At 37.0% G+C, this 23,505-nt stretch overlaps 3 protein-coding genes and 5 non-coding genes across 8 annotated transcripts in view; 6 read left to right on the top strand and 2 right to left on the bottom strand.

The window, feature by feature from the left end:
* Positions 1–5,436, bottom strand: part of ccdc39 (coiled-coil domain 39 molecular ruler complex subunit) — a 54,755-nt gene extending 49,319 nt beyond the window's left edge. The window contains exons 1-9 of the mRNA XM_073854125.1: positions 5,085–5,436; positions 4,891–5,010; positions 4,507–4,653; positions 4,179–4,337; positions 3,046–3,138; positions 2,829–2,957; positions 1,819–2,010; positions 1,432–1,535; positions 984–1,116 (exon numbers count right to left, since the gene is read on the bottom strand). Of these exons, the coding sequence (XP_073710226.1) occupies positions 984–1,116; positions 1,432–1,535; positions 1,819–2,010; positions 2,829–2,957; positions 3,046–3,138; positions 4,179–4,337; positions 4,507–4,653; positions 4,891–5,010; positions 5,085–5,174 (1,167 nt within the window). The 5' untranslated portion in view covers positions 5,175–5,436. The remainder of the gene's footprint in view (positions 1–983; positions 1,117–1,431; positions 1,536–1,818; positions 2,011–2,828; positions 2,958–3,045; positions 3,139–4,178; positions 4,338–4,506; positions 4,654–4,890; positions 5,011–5,084) is intronic.
* Positions 5,437–5,895: 459 nt separating this feature from the next.
* On the bottom strand, positions 5,896–10,203 carry dcun1d1 (DCN1, defective in cullin neddylation 1, domain containing 1 (S. cerevisiae)). Its single transcript, XM_055202839.2, has 6 exons — positions 9,978–10,203; positions 9,589–9,757; positions 9,326–9,456; positions 9,142–9,224; positions 8,923–9,019; positions 5,896–6,731 (listed from the first exon to the last, which is right to left on the bottom strand). The coding sequence occupies exons 1-6, from the start codon at positions 10,192–10,194 to the stop codon at positions 6,655–6,657; spliced, it is 774 nt and encodes a 257-aa protein (XP_055058814.1). The 5' UTR covers positions 10,195–10,203; the 3' UTR covers positions 5,896–6,654.
* A 6,841-nt stretch (positions 10,204–17,044) lies between these two features.
* eif4a2 (eukaryotic translation initiation factor 4A2) lies at positions 17,045–23,157 on the top strand. The gene is made up of 11 exons (XM_055202835.2): positions 17,045–17,167; positions 17,918–17,975; positions 18,556–18,688; positions 18,778–18,917; positions 19,335–19,503; positions 19,723–19,832; positions 21,330–21,473; positions 21,778–21,915; positions 22,139–22,228; positions 22,311–22,390; positions 22,479–23,157. The coding sequence occupies exons 1-11, from the start codon at positions 17,139–17,141 to the stop codon at positions 22,621–22,623; spliced, it is 1,236 nt and encodes a 411-aa protein (XP_055058810.1). The 5' UTR covers positions 17,045–17,138; the 3' UTR covers positions 22,624–23,157.
* On the top strand, positions 19,176–19,248 carry LOC129443545 (small nucleolar RNA SNORD2). The gene has a single exon (XR_008644205.2). It is a non-coding gene; the product is annotated as a small nucleolar RNA SNORD2 (small nucleolar RNA).
* LOC129443546 (small nucleolar RNA SNORD2) lies at positions 19,574–19,647 on the top strand. The gene has a single exon (XR_008644206.2). It is a non-coding gene; the product is annotated as a small nucleolar RNA SNORD2 (small nucleolar RNA).
* Positions 19,866–20,043, top strand: LOC129443538 (small nucleolar RNA SNORA81). The gene has a single exon (XR_008644200.1). It is a non-coding gene; the product is annotated as a small nucleolar RNA SNORA81 (small nucleolar RNA).
* On the top strand, positions 21,523–21,711 carry LOC129443539 (small nucleolar RNA SNORA81). Its single transcript, XR_008644201.1, has one exon. It is a non-coding gene; the product is annotated as a small nucleolar RNA SNORA81 (small nucleolar RNA).
* On the top strand, positions 21,983–22,057 carry LOC129443547 (small nucleolar RNA SNORD2). Its single transcript, XR_008644207.2, has one exon. It is a non-coding gene; the product is annotated as a small nucleolar RNA SNORD2 (small nucleolar RNA).
* Positions 23,158–23,505: the final 348 nt, after the last annotated feature.

The raw sequence follows: 23,505 nt of genomic DNA, 5'->3' as shown, positions 1-23,505 counted from the left end.
CCTTTTGAGGGAACTCGCGCTTCGTCACTGCGGTGACACTTTGGGGGCGCCTCCAGGGGTAAGTGCGTCTGAATGTATATCAAATTCAACCAATGGTGAGGCTTAACAACAAAGATAGGGAGACGTGGGAGCCAGGAAGTATATCGCTATTTGAAATATGGCCAAATACGACGACGTTACAGGGACGTATGCAGGAAGTATGGCAAGGGAGACGCAGTGTTTTGTTCCCTTTTTAGGGAACAACAGTTACATACACAACCAGAGATGTTTTCATGTGTCAAACACAACGATGCAAAAAAGCATTTTGGTATGAATCAACATTTACATACAAAAGATATAAGCATTTAAAGCAAACAGTTTAGCACGTGTGCTTAAAAGGCATAGAAATGTTATGATATTATCCTACACTACACAGGGAATAATATGTTTTTTTTTCCAGAAAACAAATTACATAAAATAGATTCAAACACTTTCAATGACCTGTGTATGTATATTTTCAAAAACTTCCCAGGGCATTGAATTATTTTCTCCAGATTCACAAACTTTTAAGTATTTCAAGGACCCGTGGGAACCCTGTTTATGCTTTTTAGAAAAGTTTAAATGTAACTCTACACACATAATACATTTATAATCAATAACTACGCAAATGACTCCAGGCCTTCACCCAATCACACCAACTCAGACTACCTCATCCACTCGGACAGCACATTGACAAAAAAAACGGTGGTTTCAAACCGCCTTTAACGATCTTCGGTAAACTGCAGTTTTTAGGAGAAAATGCTCAGAATGGTTTTGAGTGATGAATTTGGAGAGAACCATTCAAGCACATTAAAAACACCACACAGACAATAAAAACTTGATTTTCACCACAAAGGGACTTTTAAGTGTACCTTTAAAATTAACAAAGCATTAATAATAAACTGAAAACTGAGATCACAGTCTTTCCACGAATGTGAAATGCTGAGAAATAGACTCAAACTCACTTTAATCCTAAGCTCTTGTTCTTTAAGCAGTTGCTCCATCTGTGCTGCCTGCTCCTCGCCATTCAGCGCCGCCTCCGTCACTAGTCGCAGCTTTTCTTGCAGAGCAGCATTATTCTGCTTTGCCTTTTCAACTCTATAACAGATAAAAATAAGAAATTAATGGGAAAAGAGATAAAAATGGGGTCATGACACGAAAAGACCTTGGATGACTAGACTTCAACCTCAAGAGGTTACGGCCATACTATAATTATAACATCCATTTAAATGATGATGGCTATAATTTCTAATAGCTGTAATGCTTAATGTTTGCAGGGCGATGGTAACAAAATAAAAACTGTATGTTTTTAACATTTCACAAAGAAAATAGACAAAACTGAAAAAAGCCATGCCAAATGACTGACTGACTGATTGATTGACATGTTATGAAAAAACAAACATTAGCTTTTACTTGGCTGATCTATCTTTAATCTCTTTTTTCATGTTGGTTATTTGAGATCTGGCTGTCTCCACATCTCTGGCAGTTCGGTCTAAAGTTCCCTTCAGGCTCTGTAGCTGTAGGAAAAAATTGCATGTTAGACAACTATAGACAAACTTAGGTTTGCCCTTAATTACCATAAAAAATGCAAAACAGAACACTCAACCCTAACAAAATTACTGTGGTGTATACCATCATGTACAGTGATGGTAAGAGGGTTCTGAATAATTATTATATCTTTGGTATTATCGTGGTACAACGATCAGCAAGAGTCATTAGACTCACAATTCAAATAAAATTGTCTTCTTGATTAGTTTAAATATCAAAGCAGATTAAAGGGTTGGAAGCTGCAGGTGATACCTCATCCTGAAGACGCCTTTGGTTGCTCTCTTCCTCCTGGAGCTGCTGTTTGAGTCGAACTGCCTGACGTTCAGCTGTGGCTATCTTCCTCTCCAGCTCCTTATTGTTTTCTATCTCACGCTTTAAGAAATCCTTCCTCTCCTTGATCAAATCGTCCTTCTCCCTTATCATTTGGTTCACCTCCGCCAACAACTGGAAGATTTAGCGATTTAACATATCTTCTGGATTAAGTAGCCAATAAAACTTGGTACACTGAAAGCAATTTCATTCTCCAAAGACTTTAATATTAAATAACTTTAAAATGAGCCTTAAAACTTTTAAGGTACTAGGTTAAAGGGGACATGGCACAAGACTTTTTTAAGATTTCAAATAAATCTTTGGTGTCCCCAGAGCACATATGTGAAGTTTTAGCTCAAAATACCATATAAATAATTTATTATAGGATGTTAAAACTGCCACTTTGTAGGTGTGTGCAAAAATGTACCGTTTTGGGTGTGTCCTTTAAAATGCAAATGAGCTGATGAAATTCAAACACTGATCACAATGATGGTGGTTTGTTGCAATTAAAACTCAATTCAATTGTAATTTTCTCTGCACTAAATGGCAGTGCTGTGGTTGGATAGTGCAGATTAAGGGGTGGTATTATTATAATAAGAGCTCCTTATGACATCATAAGGAGAGCTACATTTCAACAACCTATTTTTTATGTGCTTGTAGAGAATGGTTTACCAAAACTAAGTTATTGGGTTGATCTTTTTCACATTTTCTAGGTTGATAGAAGCACTGGGGACCCAATCATAGCACTCAAACATGGAAAAAGTTAGATTTTCATGCCATGGCCCCTTTAAATAACTACCCACCTACTATTAATAACTGGTATTTTGAATATTGTCAGGGAATCTTCCTATACATTTAATATTCTAAAAGTATGGCAAGGGTACACTTATTAAGCTTATGAAGATGGTGTGGATTTTAGGATGTTTAGAGTAACTGCGCCATCTTCAGGTTACCATTGCACATTCTTGTATCTCTTGGTCTCTCCTCCTTATTTGTTGAATGGTGTTCTCCAGCTGGCTGATCATCTCCTGTCTTTCAGTGTGGGCTTGACGAAAGCTCTGGACTGTCTTGTCTAAAGCAAGCTGCATCCCAAAACACAAGCATGTCAGTTAAATCCACATTCTTGGCATTTTTTAAGTATTCACTTTAAAAGTGAATGAAATGCATCACCTGTGCCATAGCGGTCTCAGTGATTTCATTGTCTAAGGTCTTTCTCTTCTGGTTGGCTTCAACAGTCAGTTTCTCAACCTTCAGCATCAACTCCTGATTTAAAAGAAAGTAGATATTATTTCAGGCCAGTGAGCAGAGTTTGTGAGTGTGTTTTGTTGTCATGAAATTAAAGGGATAGTTAACTCAGAAATTAAGATTCTGTCAAATTTTCTCACCCTCATGTTGTTACAAACCTAAAAAAAAATCTTTGTTCTGCTGAACACAAATTAAGATATTTTAAGCAATGTTTGTACTCAGACCATTTTTGAGCACCATAGCATTCCATGGAAGTTTTGTTTCCTACTATGGAAGTCAATGGTGCTCCTGCATCCTGCTTGATTACAAATAAATTATGAGAGAATTTTCATTTTCGGATGAACTTTTTAATATCAATGCAAAAAATCATTCCAAAATGCTCCATTTTTATGCCAAATAGAATTTCTTATGTCAAATTTCAAATTTGGGGTACAATGTGATGCACACGTCTTTGACAGGACTTGTGAACTTTACCCAGGTACTGTTATTTGTTATTTTATCCTTTCCAGATTTGTGTTACTTGTTTGAAAAATAATTCCAATAGAATTGTAACTCACATAATGGACATAGATTTGTTTTAAACATTGAAGTGTCAACTGTGCATATGTTTTCATTATTCACTATATAAATATTTGTGTGGTTATGAATGCTAGTTTTGATTATTGATGCTCCTACTGAAAAATCCAGCTAAGACCAGCATAAGATGGTGAGCTGGTTTAAGCTGGTCTCCCAGCTTGGTTTTAGCTGGTATAGCAAGCTGGTCTAGCTGTGTTTTGGTCACTTTTTAAGCTGGTCTAGCTGTGTTTTGGTCACTTTTTAAGCTTAGCTGGACTTAGCTGGTCAGGCTGGAAGACCATCTGACCCACCAGCTTGACCAGCTTTGCCAAGCTGGGAGGACCAGCTAAGACTAGCTCTGCCACCTTCAACCAGCTTATGCTGGTCTTTGCTGGATTTTTCAGTAGGGGCGTTACCACTCCAGCCCCTATAACCCCAGAAATGATGCAGAACATTTTCATCTCGCACAACTTCTTCTGGCTATTAGCCTACTATGAACTTACTCGAATCTTGCTTTCATCTTGCTTGGCATACTTCATGATTGCCATGATGTCCTCATCTTTGTGTGCTGACTCCTGAAACCAGGCATCCAAAGCCTGCTGGTCCAGGTTGAGCTGACTCTTTAATTCATCAAGCTTCTGAGTGGCTTTGAAGATGTTGTTCTGTGCAAAAGATTGCAAGTTTAAGGAAAATGTTGTTTTGTATATGCAGATCTGCGATTAAAGCATTCATAGTTTGCTTTGTTGTAATCATGCATCTTATTGCTTTTCCTATTGTGTCACTAGTGTTTGGCGCAAATTAAATGGTTAAATTGTAAGGGACAACTGGAACCTCTTTGGAGTTTTTCTTCTCATTCAGGGCTTTCAGTTCATCATCTAGCTTCTTGATCTCCTGCTTCAGGCGACCTGTCTCCCGCTTGGCGAGCGCCTTGAAATGCAACTCTGATTCGGTCTCTTTCTCTCTGGCTTTGCACACTGCCTGAACACATGAAAATATTCCAGTTAAACATTTTACCTGCAACCGTAATTTGGTAAAAGAGCACAAGGTGCACTCGACTTCATGCAGCGCTGCGCAAATTGATCGGCGTATGACATCAAAGTATCGCGAGAGTGAACCTTTAACTCCGCTTAAAGTCGAACACACCTCTATATGAAATAATCACGGATTTAAATAAACACCTGTTACAATGCAAAAGTAATATTTGCAGACCGATACCTGAGTGTGAGAAACCTCCTGCCTTAAATTTTTTAGATGTTCTGTCAGCGCATTTATAATGTCCCGATGTTTATTCAGTTTGTTCTCAAGGTTGACTTGTTCTTTTTGCTTTCTTCGAAGCTGTGGGCAATAAGACAACATTTAGACACACACAATGTCTTAAACATCACGTAATTTATCATATATAAACTTACCTCCTCCTCTAGTGCTCTATTCTCTGCATTAGCTACAGGGATGGCAAAACCATCGTCCCAGTCAACTTCAGCTAACACCGCTTCTGCCATTTTCTCTTTGTTTCAGAAACGATCATTAAAATAAAGCAAAATACAAAACAAACGGTTCGGCGAGAGTACGGGAAATTCACTAATAACGCCGCTTGTGAGCCATGCTGTTGTCACGGTTCGTTTCCTAGCAACGACGTTTACGTCCATTTACACGCGCTTTATCCTACAGGTAGATGGCTCCAAACGCTCTTTTTTTGAGGGGAGGAAACGTAAAGTACCAGAATCATGTTTGTGTTAAATTAAGGGAATTGTTCAATGAAGTACAAAAAAAGAGTATATAAATTTAAATTTGCTTATTATTTTGTATTGAACACTTTTGGTGGATTGTAAATTAATTAAAGGGATAGTTCACCCCCCCCCAAAAAATGAAAATTCTGTCATCATTCACTCATCCCCATGTTGCCACAAACCTGTATAAATATATTTCTTCTGATGACCACAAAGAAAGATATTTTGAGAAATGTTTGTAACCAAACCGTTCGTGAACCCTATTCACTTCCATAGTAGAAAAAAATAATACTATGGAAGTCAATGGGGCTTTTAATCGGTTTGGTTACAAACATTTCTTAAAATATCTTCATCAGATTAACAAAATGTATACAGGTTTGTAACAACATGAGAGTGAGCAAATAATGACACAATTTTCATCTTTGGGTGAACTATCCTTTTAAGGAGGTGTTTTATGGATCAAACTTTACTGACAACCATTACTACACTTGAATTTATTTTCACGGCCATCTGACTTTATTCATCGACTATAACCTGATTTTATTGTATTGATTATGTTACTTATCAAAGTGCTGAATGGACTGCAAAACCAGTATATCAATACATCAAATGGAGTCATTAATCAAGAAAAGATGAGGTAATATTCAAATTAATATTTCTATGATTGTAAAATATAATATTCTCAGTTAATATGACCTATCCATTTTGATCAAAACCAAACGAGCAATGTGAACACACTGTATGGACATCAACAGAAAACATAACATATTGTCACAATAAAACAAAAAAACAAAAAAAAGAAAGAAAACCTGACTGTTTTATAAAAAAAGAGAGTACAATCAAAATTCTCTGACTCAGATTTCCATAAATGCATTAAAATATTAAAATTTTGACATTTCCTATTTGAGCACTGAACAAGGATTAATGTGTCATCATCGTACACGGCAGAGTATCTGTGACAGCTTGCTCTTGTCAAACTGCTTCATCTGAACGAGAATACTGACGTCCCAGAGAATGAATCAGATATTGCATGAAGTTGAAAACAAAAACCGACCAAAAAGATAAAAAGCCCAAACCACCATTAGACGACTGAAGAGAAAAGATGCCTTTATAATGTCTCTGGTTTGTATAAATGTCTCAGTCCTGAGGGCTTGTAGAAAAGGCAAATGTAGATCTCACTTCAGTCCTCTGTGCCCAGCAGAAGCTATGTGTGTTTTGTCTGAGGTTCAGATGTCCCTCAGAAAGAATGCAATTATACAGCTGTACTTTTGGTGCCGATGTACGGCCTTGCAAACTCCACAAAGTCATCAATAAGAACTGGCCATGCACCTGAAAAAAATGACACTATTAAAGACATATTCATATTGAACTTTTGCAAAACTTTTAAAAAAAGCCTTTGATATATTACTAGAGTCATTAGTTTTGCTAGACCCATCTGTGAAATCTGTAACATGTAAGGGATAATCCACGGCTAGCCATGCATTAAAGGGTTTTAATGCACGACATAGAGGCGAAGAACCACCCGACGCGTAAATAAAGTAGTACCCTTGTATTGCTTTTATTTAAATGAATTATCACATTTATTTAAATTCATTATTAAAAGAGAGAGACAGAGAACTGAAAGAGAAGGACCCGAGGGAGAGAGAGAGAGAGATGCGTGCGCGAGTTACCTGTGGCTGTGTGTGTCTCTTCTTTAAAGTCTATCCCCTCGTTGCTTAAGCATATAGCTAACTTAATGATTCTTTAATTGATTTATTAAAACAATTTATGAATGACAGGCAAGACTGACAGTGACAAGGCAATCTTTTGAACTAATCTAGTCATTTATTTAAATGAATTATCTAAAGTGTGAAATAAAACCAGCGTCTCTAACCACGATTACTATATAAGGACACATTACATTTATTGAAATGCATTACATTAAATGAAACCAAAAACAAACAGTTGGAAATTTCGAAGCGATGTTTTAAAAGAGATAGACAGAGAACTGAAAGAGAAGGACCAGAGAGAGCGAGAGAGAGAGAGAGACGCACTTTAAAGAGAGATGCACTTACGTCTCTCTCGCTCGCTCGGTCTCTCTCTCGCTCTCTCTGCAAGTGTAACTGTGTTACTATGGTTACCAATGTTTAGAAATCAGAATCGAGTATTTAAACAGACCATGGTATAACGCTACATATTTAGAGTAACAGTAGTTGAAGTAAGATATTTTATGATATTTTACCGTGATTGCTCACCCTAAAGGCAGGGTGCATAATCTCTGAAAGCCAATGTTGACATTTGAAATCACCTAAACAAACACGCCCCTACCCCAATAGAATCTGGATCTTCTTTTTGATAAGCCCGCCCCACACATACGCAACCCAGGCAACGATGTCGGTTAGTAGACACGACTCCCTTTTCCATAGTATTTTTCAAAAATCATGCACCTTGCCTTTAGAGCAACACTATGTAACACTATGTAACACATTGTGCGTTTACTTCCATGTCTTCAATGCGGCCTGCCTATCAAAACGGAGCATTTCTCGAGCCAGCTTTAAAACCAGGGTACAAAAAAGCCCATTACTTAAGGCTTTTGATGTGTATGAATGTAAAAACCACGCGAACATCATAAGTAGATGACAACCGTATAAAACAATAAAAACAGCCGATTAATCGCCCCTTTAATACCATCATTGTAGAAGTGAATACACGTGAATTTGGTGACTAAGCTGATGGAACCAGTGAATGCAGAAACATAGTTTGGAAACCATGTCCACTGACCAAGTAAAGTAAAATTACATAATGTGTTAAAATTACACATGTTAAAACCATAAAACAAAAAGATGTGTAAAGAAATACCGGTAAACACATCCCTTCTTAGAGTGTCTATTCTTCAGATGTTTTATTATTATTAAAAGCTTTATTATTATTTTATTAAAAAATGACTGCATGCAGTAATATCTGATGAAATTCGAGATGGACCAAAATTTCAATTTGCAAAAATTGCATTACCGTAAAGAAAAAACAAACATCTGATAACATAAATTGAAAATAAACAGCGCTGCACCTCTCCTGTCAGTTTAAAGCCAATATCACAGCACTACACGGCAAAACAACATCATGACTGCTGTGTGGAAATACAAAATGACACAAGTTCTGCATGATGCCCCACTGCCGTGATAATGCTTTATGTGTCTTTAGCGTCGAAGATCATGCTTTTTTATTTGAGCTAAAGCCCTCCCAAGAAATGCAACAGGCTATCAAATACACAGTAGTTGATAATGTTCATCTGTCAGTAACTGATGATGCACATCTTTCAGTAACTCATGCTTGGCTGTTCAACTTAATTGTTTCTTAGAAGTAAATTTTGTGTGTCACTTACAAAAGTGATTCTTTAAATAAATTAAATGAGAAAGTTTAATATTAATCCAATTATACAAAACCTTTTTAAATGAAAGGTTATCTTTAGTTTCAGCCCAGGATTTTTATTTCAGTGCATTGCTAGATAAAACAGTGAAAGTTTTTTGGGAGAGAAACTAACCTTCCTCATCGTAGTTTGACATATCATCTGTGATCATCGTGCTGAAATCTAACAATAGGTTCCATGTGTCTTTGGGAATTGATCGCTTATGATGCTCCTGCAATGCATAAATAAATCATAATGTTTTCTTACAGTTTTACAGTATTTAAACCTAACTTTTACCAGATGTAAAAAGTTATAGCTTTATATAGCTTATGACTGTGAATATTCAGTACTTACCAATAAAAATTTGTTCCATAGATCTAGAAATTTAAAACGCCCAGCCAATATTAAATTCCAGTATGCAATTGCCATTTCAAGGTCTGGTAGAAAAAACAGCAATGGCAGTTAACTAACTACATAACAAACCGAAGTAAAAAAACTACAAAATTCCCCCGATACAAAAAGTGTGACCTCAACATACCCAACCCCTTTTGTCCTGGATTCTTAGCGAAGTTGAACGTGAACTGATAGAAGTCTTTAAATTTCCCTTGGTCCCTTAACTCCTGCTCCATCCTGGGTAGTTGTGCTTTAAGTTTTTCTATGCTGTCACACCTTTAAAAGAATATTGTATAAAAATAAATTAACAAAACATTGCAGACTGCAAATCAATAGAGCAAAAATATTTAGAGAACTCTGACATAATCTAATGTACGTGTAAAACAAACAACAACAGAAAACATTTACCCCTGCTCAGCCATTCCATCTATGAATTCTTGTTTGGAAAACTCGCACTGTGTGGCAGCCCGAAACTTCCAAGCGATTAGTAGTACGCTTACACTGGCTGGATCAAGTCCCAAGTCATCACAGAACTGTTGGATCCCATCTATACCAATCTTGTTGTCGTCTTGAGGGTCTGTATAATAAAAAATAAAATTACAATGGAAGACACTACTCTTTTTTTAATATGGAAACTTAAATTCTAAGTTATAGGATGCAATAATATGTTTAGAATATATTTCTATTCAAAGATCAAGATACATTTTTACATAATTTATTTATTTAGCATACAAGGAAAGGTATACATTAGTTTGTCTGTTCACTGGCACCCAAAGAGGTTTACCAAAAATCCATACCTCTGTACCGATTGTAGAGCTGTTCTAACTTCTTTCGATCTAATGTTCCCCTTAGATTATGTGTGTAGAGGTCAGGATTTTGGAAAAAGTTGTCTGTAGCAACATCTAGTTTCCATTCATTCTGTGACAAACAATTCAGTGCTGTTTTCTCATTTGACTGGGTAAAAATCATGAACTGGCGAACTTTATCCTTCTGAGAGGATTTCAGCTTGTTCATGTGGGAAAAAGAAGGAAGGTATCATTAAGCTGGTGAAAATATTATAGGTCTTAATCGTGTGTATTAAGATGTAAAGAATAGTACGTTTACTTAGCACAGCATAGTAATGCCCTTGTGTACATTCACAAAAATTGCTGCCAAAACACACCACCGTGTCATATGCACTGTAAATAGCTTATCTTTCGTCTTTGCACTCAAAACAAATGCTTTATGTAAGTTATATAACACTTTTACAAAACGGACTGCTGATATGTTCATCTGATTTCAGCAACATTTTACCGTGTCTGGTAGCCGGTAAAGAAACACTTGACGCATCACAGTGTCTCATTACACAATCTTCTTAACTATTACATGAACTTGACAGTCCTGCTCACTAACACTTTGACCTCGCTAGCCTTAAAGCTACCTGCTCTTAATAGCTGTTCAAATGTTTTAATCAATAAACCAACCGTCCTGCAAGATAAAATTGAATGAATGACGTCGTCGCTTAACTAATAACTAAATATACTTTGTCGTAAGGCTTTTGGCTTTTTGTGTCTGTACCATAAATCACATAAAAAATTGTTTTTTTACATTTACCATGTTTGTGATTTCCAGACTCCCTCCCTCTTCCGCTATCCCTCGCTGTCCTGCACCTACTTCCGCTCATGCGCGGTGTCATTTAGCTGTTCACCATTGCGCCTAAGTTTAGTTGGGAAAGCACACAGACACACTTTAAACATACAATCTATCTCTTACACATGTATGATACTGTAATACTGTACTGTGGTTCAAAATGTTACTTTGTATATGTATTTTTTTCCACTGTTCGTCAATTTCTGAACATGGACTTTGCAAAAATCTTTAAAAGTTTATAAAGATCTAAAGTCAACATACAATTGTAGTGGAGATCATGTCCAACACAAGTACGTAAATTGTATTCCCTTGTACGATGTTGGACATTTTATGTGTTTCTAAAGCTAGGACTTCGGATCCTCTTTTAAATGTTTATGTTAATCATCGCGTAGTAAACAGGAGTTCCCCCGAAGTGAACCGTATTGAAAGGAAACACATGCTTGATATAGTGTCTGGAGTCTGTACTCGTCCCTCGGGGCTTTTCGTGAAGCCTGTAGATATACATAATCTGGAAAAAGACGCCAGCAAGCGGGTATGTCGGCATGTGGCACAGGGCTGAGCACATGCTCCAGCGTCCCTACTGTCTTGAATAAGCTGGGGCAGATCTACCGAGGCACAGTGCGGGGTCGTAGGGGGCATTGCCCCTCCCCCCAGATTTTCCCTCTGTCCCCCAAAAAGGTCCAGCCAACCATAAAAAGTTGGTTCTTTAAACAAAAATATCTCCTGTTGGCAAATGCTAGTTATTTCGGCTCCCCACTTAAGTCTGATTTTCTGACTTAAAGTTTGGAGGTCTCTTTAGCAGTATTTAACTCACAGGAAAAGTACTGCTATTCTCTACGATGGTAACGCATCTTTAAAATATATATCAGAAACAATACAATTTAGTATTACATAAATTACATACAATAAATATTTAAATGAATTTTTTATAGTAAAAGATCCCCAAAATAGCCCCTTATCCTTTCTAAGACTCACCTCATGATTTATTCATTAAAATACAACAGCCAATGGCAAGTCTCCAGCAGCATTTATGTGTTTGTTTTAGACATAGTTCTGTTCATTAAAATTAGAACATGCAGTTTGGTTGTGGCATAATATATAGTAGATATAGATGATATGAGATGGTTATACAGTAAATATACAGTATTGTAACAGCTGAGCATACTGTTAGTGTGAGCTGCAACGAGACCAAAGATAAATCACACTGCTTTGTTCATAACACAGCAAATTATGCAAATTATAAAGTGCCTAACAAGTGTTTATTTAGAATAAAAGCATATTGGGTAGGGTTGGGGTCGGAACCAACTTATCTATAAGTAAAATAATACATTAAATGCAGTGTACACATTAATAAAATAAATCCTATATGTATAGCTTTGCAAATCACCTGCTTGTCTGATTTCATTAACTGTGACTTGATGTGTAAAATAAAAAATATAAACCGTGTACTCATTATAATAATTAACAATGATAAATTATTAAAGATTGATGATGCAACACGTAAAAATAACATTTCGTTTGAACAGTTTGCGTATGCACTCGTTTTAGACATGAAGGCCTGCCTCTGTCTGTCTGTCTGTCTGTCTGTAAAATTTTAAATTTGAACTTGCAAAAGAACATATGAATGGCCCTTTATTATAAAATAAAATTGGATCGAAACATCCATCCTTTTAGTGTATGAATCATTTTAATCGAGAAATGGCTGCCCCCCCCAGTCCAGCAAGCCTAGAGGCATGCTGCTCCACTCCAATATGTTGATCTCACAGTTTGGTTTACCCAATCACAAGAGCAGGATCTAATGGGAACAGATCTGATGTATCTACATGTTCTTGTTGTGGTGAGTTCTATCTTGTGATCTTTTTTTACTTTGGGTGACTTATGTAGCCTGCAACACTAATGTAACTGTTATAAATTTAAAATAACTAGTTAGGTGTCATTTCTTCATGTGAACTTACGGTAAGAGCATACAGGACATTAAACAAGCAGGTAAAAAATCTAATTATTATTTTATTTTTAGCATTGATTGATGGGTATCGCTTACAAGTTTGGTGAATTTTTTTGTACTGTTTACATCTGTCCAGTAGATGGGGCATGCAATTTTTTAATCCTCAATGTTTCCCAGTACTGGTCCTGGAGTATCTCCTCCACATTTTCATTTTCAATTTAAAGTGTTAAACACTTTACAACCAAGACTGCTGTGCCTAATATAGTGTTGTTTTTACCTAGGTGCAGAAAGGTATACAACTGTAAATGTGTTTTTCTTACGGGACAGTAACTGAATAAATCATAAGTATATTGTGTGCTGATTTGATAGTAAGTCAAATGCTCTGTTTAGAAATCCAAACCAACAGTGACTTTATGCATTTGACCCCAGACTGCACCACTCGCATTACTGGATTGCAAGATACATTAGTAAATATATAGCATAAAGACACAGGTGTACTTTCATTCCGTGCCTGTCTATCATGATTTCTTTTTCAATTGATTACTTTACCAGGCCGTCAAGGCAGCACTGAGTAACGTCATTGACAGGACATTCACAGATACAAACAATAGGAAAACAAATAACGGGAAATTTTATGGTTAAGGAAATGCCTTTAGCCGTCTATACAGCAGGTGGTGCACAGATAAGGACGGCCGAGGGATATTTTGGGTTTAACAACATGACAATTAATTAGGGGTGTAACGATTAACCGTGCAAATGCGCGTTTTCTCAATGAATGAATTTGAATGAATTACGGTGAAATGCCACAGAAGAAGTAGTATTACGAATGCTATTCCAGGAAATGTCTACAGGAATATTTATATCACTGTTCTTCAAATTGTTTCAGGTATTTTCATGATAATATTGAATACTTTAAATGATTTTGTTTAACGAGTGTTGCTTTTTTAAATGCACGTTATAAACGACTCCAACTCGTTATGATTTTAGATTGATAAGGACTTCCTACTGACCAAATGCCGTAGTACACGCACAAGCTGTGCATGAAACAAAGAATCGCAGCCTTGCAATTCAGAATCGATTTCAGACAGGCATTTTTAATGAGGCACACGGTTGAATCGTTACACCCCTACAATTAATACTTCTTTACAGTAAAAGTGAATATTCTTTAGGAGTATTCTGCAAATTTGCAACATCTTATTTAAGATTGATGAAGTAATTTGAAAAAAGTCAAGTTCTGCTTTTAAGTTAGAAAGCTGATGCATCTGTTAGAAAACTAAATGGCTTTTATGCTTTTACAAATTTATTTTTATATAAAATGTCTTTTGTTAGAGGTGCAGCAGCATGACTTTGTAGAAATGGTCCACAAGAATACAAAGAGAAAATAATAGGTAGTGAAAGGGTCACTCACCAAAATTGTTTGATACATTTACTTTCACTTTCTGCTTTAGTTTCCAAAAGGTAAACTGAACACAATAACACAATTGAAGAATTATATTAATGTAGGTGCTAAAATAAATTCATTTCATTTATTTCCTTTGTACACAATGTGAAAGTTACAATCCAATCTAGAATATCATTAATCATTGCATTGTTATGAGAAATCACTTAGTTCACTTCAGAATTACTGCTGATTTTTGGCCAGTTAATTTCTGTTCAGAGCCGTGAGAACAATACAGGATTTGGTATATTCATTATGCATTTCTGTTTCTTTGAAATGGCAAGCAGATGGACACCATTTTGGTGTGCTTGTTATTGAATTCACAGATGGTGTAGAACAGTCTGACCTGTTTTTGATTATTACTATATGCATTTAGTGTAAATCAGATGAACAGTCTACAGTTCGAAGGCTTTTTTGTAAAATTGAAAATTGCACAAAATAGTGAGGTTGTTTCTAATCAGGGGCGTCATGCACCAATTTTTTTTAAGGGGGCACAGTGTCAACAGCTCACAGAAATTTGTGCATGTATCAGACATCAAACGAAATATTAGAGAGCTTTCAGTCTTTTCCATGGCACTTACATTTCTAACAATCTGAAAACCCCTGCTTTCATGCAAAAACCTCCAAAATAAAAGTGATGACTAACTTTAATATCAAATACTATTCAATCGGAATAATGACACATTTGCATCATATTTACATCTAAACGGCATGTTTTATTTATTTAAGTCTTAATGGCTTGTTTAATTGTGTCATTAATGCATTTTGCACAACAACTGCATTATCATATAAAATTAATGTAATTTTAAATCCATAAAGTATATAAACAACGAAAATGACATAAGCTATAGCCACGTGATTGATTTTAATGTTCAATTATGATTTTAAAAATATGTTTAGATAAAATTATTAGAGGAACGGATTTTTGCATTAAATTTTACCTCATATTTGAGCATGTGAGATTCCGCGCACGCGTGAACTTTGGCATTGTGCCAAGAAGATGAATCTCTACTAATATAACGTTGAGACGGTCACATTTAAAACCATACATTTTCTACACAGAGGAGGTTAACTGCACATTACCGTACTGGGGTTTGGAAATGTTGTGAGCGTTTCTAACACGTTTTAATTCCTCAGTTGCCAAATGCAGCAGCAAGCCAGCAACAGGAGAGAGCTCGTGAGCGCGCCCAGACGCTGATGACGTCTGCGACTGTGCTGAGTGCAGCACGAGCTGCCGCCAGAATAAAAGTAATGTAACATGATCAAAACACTATCAAAACGGCGAAAATCTCCGAAAAGTGACAAGGATGCAGCACAGAATGTATAATAGTGTGCATATTAAATAGATTAAAAGTCAAATAACAGATTAATGGACGCTTATTTGATTTTGAGGTTGGATGCAAAATCCATTGGCTCAAAAAAACCAAGGGGGCACGTGCCCCCTTAGTTTGAATGGGCATGACGCCTCTGTTTCTAATGGATACATATTAGGGCTTTTCACACTGCTTTTAACCCTGGGTTAAGGAGCGTTTCACATTTGTAATTTAGAAGCGGAGTTATCCCTGAAATTAACCCAGGCTTATGATTAATCGGAGTGATTTCCTAAGTTATTTACGCCTGTCGGCTGTGTAAGAACGTTGCTTTGTTCTGCTATTTTTTATGGAAGTCAATGGGAAGTCTAGTTTGTTTTCCCCAAAAAGGGGCGGAGACAAAATTGACAGTCAAGTTCCCTGATGTGCCGGTAGTCCGTATTAAAACTCAATGCTACGAGTGAGCGAGCTGCCTGTGGTAAGATGGCTGCCAGGTGATGACGTTAGAGACTCCTTAATTACCTTGCTCAGGTGTATTTGATCAGGGCTGGAGCTAAACTCTGAAGGAAAGTGGATCTCAAGGGCCAGAGTTTGGAACCTCTGTTCTATGGCATCGTGAAGCACCTTTATTTTTAAGAGTGCTTTTGAGTACTTGGACCTGAATACAACACATGGATCACACAGCGCCCCAAATGTACTTTCCATGAAAAGTAACTAAGTAATGCAATTAGTTACGTTTTTGGGAGTAACTTGATATTGTAATGGATAACTTTTAAAAGTAACTTTCCACAACACTGCATATAAACTCTGTCCATGCATAAACACCATAAATATAAACTTGATGCACACATACACATAAAAACACTCGCATATAAACTTGATGTATGCATACACCTCTTAAACACTCACATACAAACTTTTAGTTTAAAGAAAGTAATTTCAGTATAAAGGAAAACAATTTTAGTATAAACGGAAGGCATTTCAGTATAAAAGGAATTGTGTTGTTTTCTGTTATAAATTGAATGTTGAATGTCTGATGCTGCATAAATTGCCCTGTAAAGGGACGAATCAAGATTTATTACTACTGCAACTGTAACAGTTTTGTTCAAAGAAGTAATTTTTTTTTTTAGAAGTTTTTGCCAAAAAAGCTTGCATGCACTTAAAATGTTTTCTAGAAAAAGACATTAAAGTGAAATAAACAATAAATAAACAATAAATAAACAAAAAATTTCGACGCATTTGGAAATAAAATGGCTAAAAAGTATAGTAAATCTAGTCAGTTGCCTTTATAATTTTGGTCAGTTCCCTATCGAGGCCAGAAATGTGGAGACCCCGTAGCGGCTCCACTACACCCTATCAATGCTGCAATATCCTTGCGCTTCTGCATATAGTTCCATGCCACAGAATTTAGATCAATATAAGTCTGACATAACAAAATAAACACTCTAAAATGAACTTGTATTTAACTCGAATTACAGCCCTTGAAATATACACAAAAAATCAAACACCGTCTACCTTTTTTTTAATGTTTTTGCAGTTTCACTTTAAAAGTGAAAAACGAGTTCCGGTTAGATAAAATCGCCTGAGACACACATGTTCTTCCTTTCCAAGTGAATGCCGAAGTCTTGAACGGACCATGTCTAGCGTTACTGCTGATTACAACAGGTAAAACATTTATGTTTAATATCTAAACATAATGTAGTGTTGGACGGTGTTCGTGGTTTTGACTCATAGATACGACTGGCTAATTATAACAACGGTATTCTGGGTTTTAACATGGCGCATATGATATAGCCAGGCCGCGTAACGTTAGCTGGCTAACTCGCTTATTTGCTCTCGAATTAGTTACTTTTTTAGCACACATTTACTCATTTGGTTATCATTGAGCCGTTTACTTTCTGAAAAGCTAAGACTCTTGGCTTTATGGATTGATTCGCTGAACGTTAGCAACATTTGATGCCCACCCTGAAATCTAACGCGTGGCCTCCATGCTTGAGGCCTTACATTTAACGTTACATCGCTTTCATTTCCTTTAGCGTATAAACTTTCTTTTATGATGTTGTGAAATCGCAGCCATGTCATATTTTGACTTCACACATTCATTTTTAATATGTAACTGATTTATACTAGTGTGTAAAATGGCGAAGATGCTTGTAAATAGTGCACAACAAATTTACGGCCTAGTAGCTTATAAACAGGATCTTTAACTCTTGATTAAGACATTTTAGATATTTACACAGAATACAGTGAGTCAATATGAAATTTTATTTCCCGTTTACCTCATTTGCTGTTATGCGCTTCCACGTGGCGTTTTTTAAACTGTAGCACACATTGGCAGGAGTCTCGTGAATGTTTCAAGTATGCAGTATTCCCCTTATGGAGTGAGTAATTCTCTCTCTTTCTTTCTTATTTTAGCTCACGAGATCGAGACCATGGAGGGCCCGAAGGAATGGAGCCTGATGGTGTCATCGAGGTTTGTAAATTCATAGATTTACTCTAATGGGGTGTTGTGGCTTAGTAGTTTAACATGGACTAATAAAACAAATTGCACAATGTGCCCAGTAAAAAAAAAGAGGGATACACGTGGTGGCATTCATGCTCATGTTGTAAAAACAATCATTCTTGTGTATTAAAGACAGTATGTTGTCAATGTGCACTTAAAGGGGTAGTTCATGCAAAAACGAAAATTCTGTCATTTTCTCACACTCATGTTGTTACAATCCTGTGCAGATTTCTTGGTTCTGATGAACACAGAGAAAGATATTTTAAGGAATGTTTGTGGCCAAGCCGAGCATGAGCCCCATTCACTTCCATAGTAGGAAAAATAATACTGTGGAGGTGAGTGTTGCTCATGAACGGTTTGGTTGCAAACAGTATATCTTCCTTTGTGTTCATCGGAATAAAGAAATGTATACAGGTTTGACTGTTATGAACTATTCCTTTAACCTTATGTTACTCACACATATTTGCCAATTGAATGATATACGAATGTTTGTGATATAAAACAAGACCAGTGTATGTTGAAGTCTCTCGTGTATGGTGTTGTTTTACAGAGCAACTGGAACGAGATTACAGACAATTTTGATGATATGAACTTGAAGGAAACTCTGCTTCGTGGAATTTATGCCTATGGTTTTGAGAAACCTTCAGCTATTCAGCAGAGAGCTATAATTCCCTGCATAAAAGGTACAAACGCCATAACGTTTATTGACCTGGGATGTGCATTGAGAGTCTCATTTTGAATTGCTAACATGCATTATTTTATTTCTTTATAGGTTATGATGTTATTGCTCAGGCCCAGTCAGGGACTGGTAAAACAGCCACATTTGCCATTTCCATCCTGCAGCAGCTGGAGATTGAGCAGAAAGAGACTCAAGCTTTGGTCCTGGCACCAACTCGAGAACTTGCGCAGCAGGTATGCTGGTCCTGAGGTCATGATAAACTTAAATGTGTCTCAGACCAAGGCGGCATATTCTGGCAGTAGCTCAGTTCAAGGTATTTTTTTTGCTGTTCTTCCTGCTATATTAGTCATCATGTTAGTTATTGTGAATGTTTGTATACTTATCTCAACTTTTTTCAGCAGGAAGTAATAAATGTTTGTCATGTTTTGTTGATCAGAATTGTCACTGGATCCATCCAGATATATTGCATAGACCTGTGATTTTGTGGACAAGTGTGAGATGATGGCATACCATCTTTCGGGACTGACATGTTATGGAGATGACTTTTTTTTCAACTGATCACACTTGTCTGCTAATTGTGTAGCTGCTCATTTAAAATCAAAGTTCGGTACAGATTACAAATGATGCACTTTTGTCCACTCCCTCTGTAGATTCAGAAGGTTATCCTGGCCTTGGGCGACTACATGGGTGCGTCTTGCCACGCTTGCATTGGCGGCACTAACGTGCGGAACGAAATGCAAAAACTGCAGGCCGAAGCTCCTCATATTGTTGTTGGCACGCCAGGCCGTGTATTTGACATGCTGAATAGGAGATACTTGTGTAAGTAAACTATGGAAATGTTTTGTGCCCAAACAATACAGACTTTGTCAAGTTTGCCTGTTGCGAATATGTATGAGATGATGGCATACCATCTTTCGGGACTGACTTCCTATGGAGATATTTTTTTAACTTTACTGATCATACATTTACTATTTACTTAGTTGCAAGCTGTTGGCTTGATGATCAAATTAAATCCTAGATTGTTTCTTTTAACTGCAGCTCCTAAATGGATCAAGATGTTCGTCCTTGACGAAGCTGATGAGATGCTAAGTCGTGGGTTCAAAGATCAAATTTATGAGATTTTCCAAAAATTAAGCACAAACATTCAGGTAAGTTAAAGCCCTGTCGCCAGACTCGAGTTGTCTTCCACTTAAAAGAACTGTGCTAAAATTGCAGAGTCCAGGTTTTCCTGGTATATGTAATGATGCTAGCAGAGTACAATGTGGAAGAAGAGTAACAGCCCTGCACTGGAAATGAAACTGAGTCGGACCTCTTTCTTAATGTCCTGTGACTTGTGTTTCAAGGTTCAGAGCAACAGTTATTTCCTAGTTCAATATACTTTGCCTTTTGAGTTTAAATACCACATTAGTCAAATATTTAAAAAGTTTCTAATCTGGAAATTGAAGTTTCTTTGTAAAGATGCGTCCTGATTTCTGTGTAAATAATCAAATTTAAGCAAATTTGTTACATTTGTCTCAATGTAAAAAAGGTCAGTGTTTATTGCTTTTGTTCAGTCACGGATACTCTTAAAGGGACACTCCACTTTTTTTAAAAATAGGCTCGTTTGCCAGCTCCCCTGGAGTTGAAAATTTGATTTTTGCAGTTTTTGAGTCCATTCAGCCGATCTCCGGGTCTGGTGGTACCACTTTTGGCATGGCTTAGCGTGGTCCATTGAATCTGATTAGACCAGTGTTCTTCAACCCTGGTCCTGGAGGACCCCCTTCCAGAAAGTTTTAGATGTCTCCTTATTTAAAACACCTGAACCAGCTCATCAGCTTCCTTCCAGAATGTCTCCCTAACAAGCTGATAAGTTAAAACAGGTGTGTTGATTAAGGAGACATCTAAAACATTCTGGAAGGGGGTCCTCCAGGACCAGGGTTGAAGAACACTGGATTAGACCATTAGCATTACGCTAAAAAATAAGAGTTTTGATATTTTTCCTATTTTAGAGCTTGACTCTCTTGTAGTTACATTGAGTACTTGGGCTGATAGAATTTAGAAAGTTCGATTTTCTGGGCAGATATGGCTGGAAACTGTGCTCTCGTTCTGGTGTGGTAATCAGGATCTTTGCAGCTGTAACATGGCTGCATTGCGCAGCAGCCGAAAATAGTCCCCTTAGTAACCTTCAATAGCAGGGGACTATTTTCGGCCAGTGCGTAATATCACTACGCCTGCTGCAGCCATGTTGCAGCTACAAAGTCCTTGATTGTTGCACCAGAGTGAGAGTGTATTCCTGGCCATATCTGCCTAGAAAATCGCAACTTTTGATTTTCTGTCGGTCTTGGTGCACAGTGTAACTACAGAAGAGTCCAGTTTTGAATGGTAAAAATACCCAAACTCTTTGGTTGTTTTTGGCGTGATGCTAATGGTCTAGTTAGATTCAATGGATTATGCTGATATATGCTGGGGGTGCTAGCGCCAGACCCGGAGATCGGCTGAATGGATTCCAAAACTGTAGAAATCGGATGTTTAACTTTAGGGGAGCTGAAAAATGAACATATTTAAAAAAAAAAAAGTGGAATGTCCCTTTAATTGAGAAATTAATTTGTGGTTTTTATGCATAGTCTTTTTGCGCATGTCATATTAAAAGTTTTTTTCTTTACCAGGTTGTGCTGCTTTCGGCCACCATGCCTGCTGATGTACTGGAGGTGACCACCAAGTTCATGCGTGAACCCGTTCGCATCCTGGTGAAGAAGGAAGAGCTGACTCTGGAGGGTATCAAGCAGTTTTACATCAATGTAGAACGAGAGGTGAGGTAATGCTTGATTTGCCATCCCATTATGCTAGTCTCATCTCAGTCCCTTCTTTTATAAAGCACCGTGCTAAAATCATCAGCGCAAGACCTTCGGGCCTAGCGCTGGTGTTCATGCTAGTACTGGTTTTAACCACAAAGAAGGGAGATCAAAAGCACATGGTCGGAAATGAGTCTAGTACGGACCTCTTTCTTAATGTCCAGTGTCCTAGTTCTCAAGATGCTGTGCCACACATGAACCCAGGATATTAATTTTATTTTTTTACTTGGATGTAATGCTAATTACTTTTTTATAATTGCAGGAGTGGAAATTAGACACACTTTGTGACCTCTACGAGACGCTTACAATCACCCAGGCTGTTATTTTCTTGAACACAAGAAGAAAGGTCGACTGGTTAACTGAAAAGATGCACGCGAGAGATTTCACGGTTTCTGCTCTGGTAAGCACAATCCTGCAAATTTTTGTCCACAGTGGGATGGGGCATGTAAAACACCCAAATGTAAAAAGTATGAAATGATGCTCAACCATCTTTCGGGACTGACCTCTTATGGAGATATTATTTAAATTGTGACTGATCATACTTGTCCAACATAAATAAACTAACATGACATACTGGCTTACATTGGTATACATTTAAACCTAGTTTTAAATTATTTTTTTAGCATGGAGACATGGACCAGAAGGAGCGAGATATAATCATGAGGGAGTTTAGGTCTGGCTCCAGTAGAGTGCTTATAACCACAGATTTGCTGGTGAGTGTTTTAGGATTTCCTAAAACTTAATAACGGCATATCTCTTATTGTAGTTCATTAATGTGTTGTAAATATTTTTCAGGCACGTGGAATTGATGTTCAACAAGTTTCTCTTGTCATCAACTATGATTTACCAACAAATCGAGAGAATTATATTCATAGGTGAGTAAAATTACGCTTTTCACAAGGTTTTCATGAATTATCACAGATGGGTTTAGTGTTGACTGTGTGTTTTATTTTCCCCTCTCAGGATTGGCCGTGGAGGTCGGTTTGGCAGAAAAGGTGTTGCCATCAATTTTGTTACTGAAGAAGACAAAAGAATTCTTCGAGACATTGAGACGTTTTACAATACAACCGTTGAGGAGATGCCCATGAATGTCGCTGACCTGATTTAAACTTTTTTGAGATTTGAATGCAGGGATAGTTGTCGAATGATCTCCATTTGCGCTTATATTATTGGAAGATAAACCTATTCGATGCTGGCTGCGGATCCGACTTGCGAATTCAATACTTAACGTGACTCTGTGTGGACGATTGTAGACTCCTACCATATCAGTATTTACTGGTGGTGGCGTTTACAAAACATGGGTTCTTTACATGTATTCTTTATCAGGTATTTTTTCCCTAGTATGTTCAAAATGTACGTGTTAGATGTTCTTCATCGTTTAGTAATTTACTTGTGGACTAAAAGATACAAGTGCTGCATCAAGTCTGCCAATTATGTTATGCTAACATATGTGTGCAGTTTAGCTTGATTCACTTCATCTACCTTTTCAGTAATGGCACTTTTTAGTTTTGTGGAATGTATTTAATTGTATATTGTTTTATCAAATACTTTTTTGTGAAATCCTCTTCCAAGGTGGGTCTTAAGATCTTAAAACGAAATGTTTTATGTTTGGCCCATTTGACAATAAAGAGGATCGTGATTATTCTGTCTGAACTTTGTCTAATGTCTCTGATAAACTGGTTCCTTAAATGAACATGAACTGAAAAGATCTGTAGGGAAAAGGAAATTAACAGAGCTCTACCATGTGGGCCTCCAAACTGAACATTTGTGTTTAATATTTCAATGTTTTACGTTGTGTTAAGAGTATCTGTGAGCACTTTCTCCAATTTGGACGTGAGGGTCTGTGAGGTCAAGCGCTGATGTTGGTTGACTTATCTCTGTTGTTTCTATTTATCTCAAAGATGATTGGTGGGTCTTGAGTTTAGGTTTTATGCAATGAAATATTGAAGTGTTTAACTTGATGCATAGTCATTGTTATGCTTTGAAAGAA

The sequence above is a fragment of the Misgurnus anguillicaudatus genome, chromosome 2, assembly GCF_027580225.2.
Source record: "Misgurnus anguillicaudatus chromosome 2, ASM2758022v2, whole genome shotgun sequence".
Taxonomy (NCBI): domain Eukaryota; kingdom Metazoa; phylum Chordata; class Actinopteri; order Cypriniformes; family Cobitidae; genus Misgurnus; species Misgurnus anguillicaudatus.
This window is presented reverse-complemented; position numbering and strand designations above follow the sequence as displayed.

What these genes read in the sequence shown, in the direction of transcription:
- dcun1d1 (XM_055202839.2), bottom strand. Translation starts at nt 10,194, where the DNA reads ATGAACAAGCTGAAATCCTCTCAGAAGGATAAAGTTCGCCAGTTCATG. An exon ending in TCCAGGACAAAAGGGGTTGG is followed by an intron (nt 9,225 to 9,325) that starts GTATGTTGAGGT and finishes TTTTTCTACCAG; the next exon opens with ACCTTGAAATGGCAATTGCA. An exon ending in TATGGAACAAATTTTTATTG is followed by an intron (nt 9,020 to 9,141) that starts GTAAGTACTGAA and finishes TATGCATTGCAG; the next exon opens with GAGCATCATAAGCGATCAAT.
- eif4a2 (XM_055202835.2), top strand. Translation starts at nt 17,139, where the DNA reads ATGTCTAGCGTTACTGCTGATTACAACAG. An exon ending in TATAATTCCCTGCATAAAAG is followed by an intron (nt 18,689 to 18,777) that starts GTACAAACGCCA and finishes ATTTCTTTATAG; the next exon opens with GTTATGATGTTATTGCTCAG. An exon ending in AATTAAGCACAAACATTCAG is followed by an intron (nt 19,833 to 21,329) that starts GTAAGTTAAAGC and finishes TTTCTTTACCAG; the next exon opens with GTTGTGCTGCTTTCGGCCAC.